Source organism: Macrobrachium nipponense, chromosome 6 (genome assembly GCF_015104395.2).
Source record: "Macrobrachium nipponense isolate FS-2020 chromosome 6, ASM1510439v2, whole genome shotgun sequence".
NCBI lineage: Eukaryota > Metazoa > Arthropoda > Malacostraca > Decapoda > Palaemonidae > Macrobrachium > Macrobrachium nipponense.
This window is the reverse complement of record NC_061108.1, coordinates 105,811,266-105,816,842: the sequence shown is the minus strand read 5'-3', so window position 1 is coordinate 105,816,842 and position 5,577 is coordinate 105,811,266. Positions and strand designations below refer to the sequence as shown.

The window sequence follows — 5,577 nt, the reverse complement described above, 5'->3', positions numbered from 1 at the left end:
CTGGTACTTGTCGAAATTGAGGGGGGAGGGGGGGGGGGGGGTGATTTCACACGTATGTGGAAACTTAAAGTCATATTGTAAGAAAAGAGAAAAAAAGTGCAATACTGCGTAACACATACGTGAACAGGATCTTGTAATGAACGGGCAGTACAAGAAATCAGAGAGGCCAGTTGAAGAGACAATGTGAACTCTGTGAGATCGTAAAACGTAGTTTCTTTTATTTCCATGAAACCAAAGATATTGTGTACTTGCAGTACCTGGGTTACGATGGGGGCTCCATTCTTGAGAAGCTTTGTAAGCCGGAACGACGTCATAAAAATGTATTAAAAAAAAAAGTGATAAAAACCATACTTGTAATCCTTTGGGTACACTACATGTAGTTTCCTGACGTTTTATGTTCAATCTGGAGTTGTTTTCATCCAAAAAATGGTGGTTCTGAAATGTAAAAGTACACAATTAGTACAAAATACTACACAAGGTCCTGAATGCAATATGTAAAGTAGAGTATATCAAGAGTAAAAGAGTGTATGTACTATGTATAATTCCTTACTTTTAGTTTAAAGTTGTCATGCTATGTAACCCTGGACAATGTTTTTTGTGGCCACATAGCCTACATCATTCAGGGGTTGTGGGATTCTGGAATGTAAAAAAAATTATATTAATATTGTAGCCCTCTATGCAATAAAGTATATTACAGCAGTACATATACCATACAGTAGTTTATAAAATATAACATGTATAAAACTTAGTTAGGAATTCCTTACATACTCACCAACTTTTAGTGAGTCTCAAAGCTATTAGCTTGGTTGTGGGAGATGGAGATGTGCATGTGTAGGTAGCCTGCAATGATAAGGATAATTACAGAGTATGTGCATGTATAGTAATAGAAGTTCTATAGTATTTCAGGTATTTCAGTAAGTTATGTTTAATACTACAGTAAAAACTAAAAAAAGATGAATTCCATACCTAATTTCAGGATGAGGGAGCTTGAAAAGGTGATGGGCAGCCTGGAATGATATAGAATATTAAAGGACAGTATGTAACCACTTAAGTATAAAATGTACTGTTACATAATTAGCAGTTTATAACATTAAAAACAGTTGATCATTCCTTACCTTTAGTGAAATGAAAAGATGTAGGCTATGTAACATGAAGAAGTAGTTATGTACAGAAGAGGTCTGGTTTATGTACCAGGTGCATGTCAGTCTGGAATGATAATGTACATATGATTAGTAAAGTTGCATTTACTAAATATATACTAATATATATACAGTATGTACATATTACATGTGTAATAAAATGTATAACAATTCATAAAAAAAAAAAAGTTTCCTTACCAAATTCTAGTGGTTGGCTTGCTTACTGGGATGGGCATATGGTGTAGATGAGAATGGCTGGGCTATGAAGTGGAATTTGCAGGTGTTTGGGAGTCTGGAATGATAAAAAATAAAAATGATAGAGTATGCATGTAGGTATTATTAGCTACTGCACACAATAACTAGTATTATTTACTGTTTGACATATGTACAATTAAAAAAATGAAGAATTCCTTTACCTGATGGAGTTGGACTGGTGATAGTATCAACCGATTTTGGCTCTGAGGAGGCTACATCTAGATCTAGAAAGAATGATAGGGTACATAATAAGGTGGATGTAGTACTTAGTGTACATACACTTTTTATAGAATTTCTATTAGCAATTTATAAAACATTTAAAAAAATTGTTAAGGATTCCTTACCTGATAAATAGGGTGAGACATCAAAACCATGAAAAGGTTCAGGGTCATCATCACTATCAAATGGTTCTGCAATGATACATAAAGAAAAATATTAGGTTATGCAACATCAAACACATTATGTAATAGTACATAGTAGCATGTAATAATGTACAAACAGTTTACAACATGAAAATGAGAAAAATTAAATTCCTTACATTCTAGAGGTGGATGGGCTGCTACGGAGGGTCCAGGTACAGGGGGATCTGGATTTGACATCACTTCTGCAATAAAATACGAATGATGAAAATTAATGAAGTTACAATACACTAACAGTTATATAAAAAAATTAACACATTTTATATTATACATATGTACATTTTATATTACAATATGTAAACAAAATAAATTTTAAAAGTTCAGAATTCTTTACCAGGACTAGGAGTGGGAGGTGGTGCTGGAGACTTCTTGAAGAAAGTGTCAAGCCTAGACTGCATACTTTTCTTCATCTGCTTCTCCTTCAGGGTTTCCTTATGAAAAGTTACCAAATCCAGGATCCCTCTCCGAATTCTGTCAAACTTGGCAATGTTAGGGTCTTCTCCCTCAAAAGAAGCCAAAGCTCTCTCCAAATGAGTAAAACCCTCTGACAAGCCTTTGACAGTTAATGCCCTAGGTTTTGGGTCTGGTACCTCTAACTCCATCATCTGCTGCTCCAGCTCAATGAGGTCCTCTGATGACAACTCCTCTCCATGGGATGCTAGCAGTTTTATGACATCCTCAGCTTCCAAATCTAGTTTCAGCCTCATGCTTAGCCCTACAATTTTCCTCGTCACAGCCTCGACATCTTCTGCCTGGTCAAATCCTTTAAAACTGTGCAAAAACTGTGGACACTGTTTCTTCCAGGTCCCATTTAAAGTGGTTGTCTTCACCTTGTCCCAAGCATTTGCAATATTCCTGACTGCATCTGCGATATTGTAGCCCTTCCAGAACTGCTTCAAAGTCAACTCCTTGTTACCTTCGATAGCCCTCAAAGCAGCGCGTATTGTCCTTCTAAGGTAGTATGCCTTGAAGTTAGCAATTACTCATTGGTCCATCGGCTGTATGAGCAATGTTGGATTTGGCGGAAGGTACACCACCTTCACATTAGAGTGCATGTTGCTCAAATTTGAAGGGTGCCCAGGGGCATTGTATAAAAGTAAAGGAACCTTAAAAGGTAGACCCTATAAGGACAAATACCGCTCCACTGCTGGTACGAAGTGGTCATTGAACCAATCTTTGAAGACCATCATGGTAACCCAAGCCTTCTTGTTAGACTTCCAAATGACAGGGAGTTGACTCTTGAAAATTCCCTTGAAAGGCCTGGGATTCTCTGCCAAATACACTAGCAAGGGCTTAAGTTTCAAGTCGCCACTAGCATTGGCTCCAAAAAGTAAAGTCAGTCGCCCCTTACCATCTTTATGGCCAGGTACTGACTTCTCCTCCTTGGAAAGGTATGTATGGTTGGGCATCCTCTTCCAAAATAAGCCAGTCTCATCTACATTAAATACTTGGTCAGCAGTGTAGAGCTGCATGCTGCAGTAGTGAAGCAGCATGGGGAAGGCAGTGCCAGTGGAGAATTTTCCGCAAGTAGAGGTTGGTTTAACCGTTTTAAGGCTCGCGCGAATTTGCATAATGTGAAGTTGCAAGGTAAAGCTGCTAGTGCTGATAGCGAAGCAGCAGACAGTTTTTCTAGTGGTTAGGCTGAAATAATTAAGGATGGCGGTTACACTGCTGACCAAGTATTTAATGTAGACGAGACTGGCTTATTTTGGAAGAGGATGCCCAACCATACATACCTTTCCAAGGAGGAGAAGTCAGTACCTGGCCATAAAGATGGTAAGGGGCGACTGACTTTACTTTTTGGAGCCAATGCTAGTGGCGACTTGAAACTTAAGCCCTTGCTAGTGTATTTGGCAGAGAATCCCAGGCCTTTCAAGGGCATTTTCAAGAGTCAACTCCCTGTCATTTGGAAGTCTAACAAGAAGGCTTGGGTTACCATGATGGTCTTCAAAGATTGGTTCAATGACCACTTCGTACCAGCAGTGGAGCGGTATTTGTCCTTATAGGGTCTACCTTTTAAGGTTCCTTTACTTTTATACAATGCCCCTGGGCACCCTTCAAATTTGAGCAACATGCACCCTAATGTGAAGGTGGTGTACCTTCCACCAAATCCAACATCGCTCCTGGATCACACTTAGGCTCACTGGAACACGTCGCTGGTTCTGGTCTTCCAGCCAGATCATCAATAACTTCTCCATTTCAACCATGCTCTTGGTGTTTTATATCCTCTCCTTCTATTATTCCCAGGTATTTGTATCCTGTCTCATCTGTGTTTAATGCTATTCCCATCTGGTAGCTTTATCCCTTCAGTCCTTGGCACTTTGCCATTTTATATGTTGACCAAGATGCATTTTCAGTTGCATACTCCATCCTGATGTCTCCATACACAATCCTTACAGTCTGGATTAGGGTATCTATTTCCTTGATGCTTTTATTATACAGCTTGATGTAGTTTATGAACATCAGATGGTTGATGCTGTTGCCTCCTTTCTTTAGTTGGTATCCAGCATCCATCTTCTGCCGGACTTTTGTTGTGGGAATATGTCTACTGCATAGATTAGTGGGGACAGTGAGTTGCCTTGAAAGATCCTTCTCCTGATGTAAACCTGTGCTAAACTTATTCCAGAGTTTGTAAGTTTGCACTACTGTATCCCAGTTGTGCATTGTATTTTTTATGAAGCTGATGGTGTTTAACTCATCCCCATATATTTTCAGGCATTCTGTTAGCCTCGTGTGCTTTATCGTGTCAAAGCCTGTCTTGTAGGCAATCCATGTCATGCTTAGGTTTGTTCTCCTGCTCTTACTATTTTTCATTACCATTTTGTCTATATGGATCTGGTCTTTTGTGCCCCCTATGCAGTCTTTATGTTGGTGGGGGATGGTGTTTGTATCCTTTAAGTAGTTATATAACCATTCGCTGATGATACCTGTTAGTAACTTCTTCAATTCAGTAGGCAGGTGATAGGCTTGCAATCACTTACTTGCTATCTTTCCCTTGTTTTTGTCATTCTGTACCAAGGGTGATCTCCCTGTGGTCATCCATTTAGGTGCATGATGGTTTGTGGTACAATGCTTGAGTTGTTCTGCTATTCATGGTTGTTGGGTCTTAAAGTTTATGAACCAGCAGTCATGAACTACATCGGGACCTGGGGCTTTCCAGTTGGGCATTGGAGCCATGTTGCATGTTTTGTTATGTGATACCAGATTGCTCCATATGTTTTCCCAGAGTCTCTTACGTGGTTCTTGGCTTCAGGAATTTCTTGGTGGTTGTCTTCCCCTCTTAGTTGGCTGTATAGTTTTTTCTGGTTGGTTCCAAAGAGTTTGTTTTGTTGCTATCTATTCCTGTTCATGTACCGTTGGATCTTATGTGCTTTGTTTTTAAACCTCTGTTTTATGTCTTCTATTGTGCTGTTTAGTACTTCTCCTGTACTTTGTATTTCTCATTCAGTTCCTCTCTTGTTTTCTTGTATCTTAGCCTTTTTTCTGCCATTTCTTTCATTTTACTCAAGGCAGATCTCATTGCCATGATTTATTTATCCAGGCACCTTTTCCAAGGTGGTTGCTGTTTTGGTTTCTGTTGGGTTGGTTGTGATGGTGATGTTGGTGTTTGTATCAACATGAGCTCTACTGTCAGTCTTGCTCCTACATATGCCAGGTTATTTTTTTTGTGATAGTGTTGGTGTGTATTAGTCTTATTCCATTAACTTCACTTGTTTTCTCCCTTAGTTTCTATGTGTTGTAGGTTTTATTATTATTATTATTAT

At 38.9% G+C, this 5,577-nt stretch overlaps 1 protein-coding gene across 1 annotated transcript; it reads right to left on the bottom strand.

The window, feature by feature from the left end:
• Positions 1–778: 778 nt before the first annotated feature.
• Positions 779–3,285, bottom strand: LOC135216604 (tigger transposable element-derived protein 1-like). Its single transcript, XM_064251983.1, has 5 exons — positions 2,951–3,285; positions 2,148–2,764; positions 1,933–1,998; positions 1,556–1,618; positions 779–840 (listed from the first exon to the last, which is right to left on the bottom strand). The coding sequence occupies exons 1-5, from the start codon at positions 3,283–3,285 to the stop codon at positions 779–781; spliced, it is 1,143 nt and encodes a 380-aa protein (XP_064108053.1).
• Between the last annotated feature and the right edge of the window lie 2,292 nt (positions 3,286–5,577).

What these genes read in the sequence shown, in the direction of transcription:
- LOC135216604 (XM_064251983.1), bottom strand. Translation starts at nt 3,285, where the DNA reads ATGCAGCTCTACACTGCTGACCAAGTATTTAATGTAGATGAGACTGGC. An exon ending in ACCTCCCACTCCTAGTCCTG is followed by an intron (nt 1,999 to 2,147) that starts GTAAAGAATTCT and finishes ATTTTATTGCAG; the next exon opens with AAGTGATGTCAAATCCAGAT. An exon ending in AGCCCATCCACCTCTAGAAT is followed by an intron (nt 1,619 to 1,932) that starts GTAAGGAATTTA and finishes CATTCTTTCTAG; the next exon opens with ATCTAGATGTAGCCTCCTCA.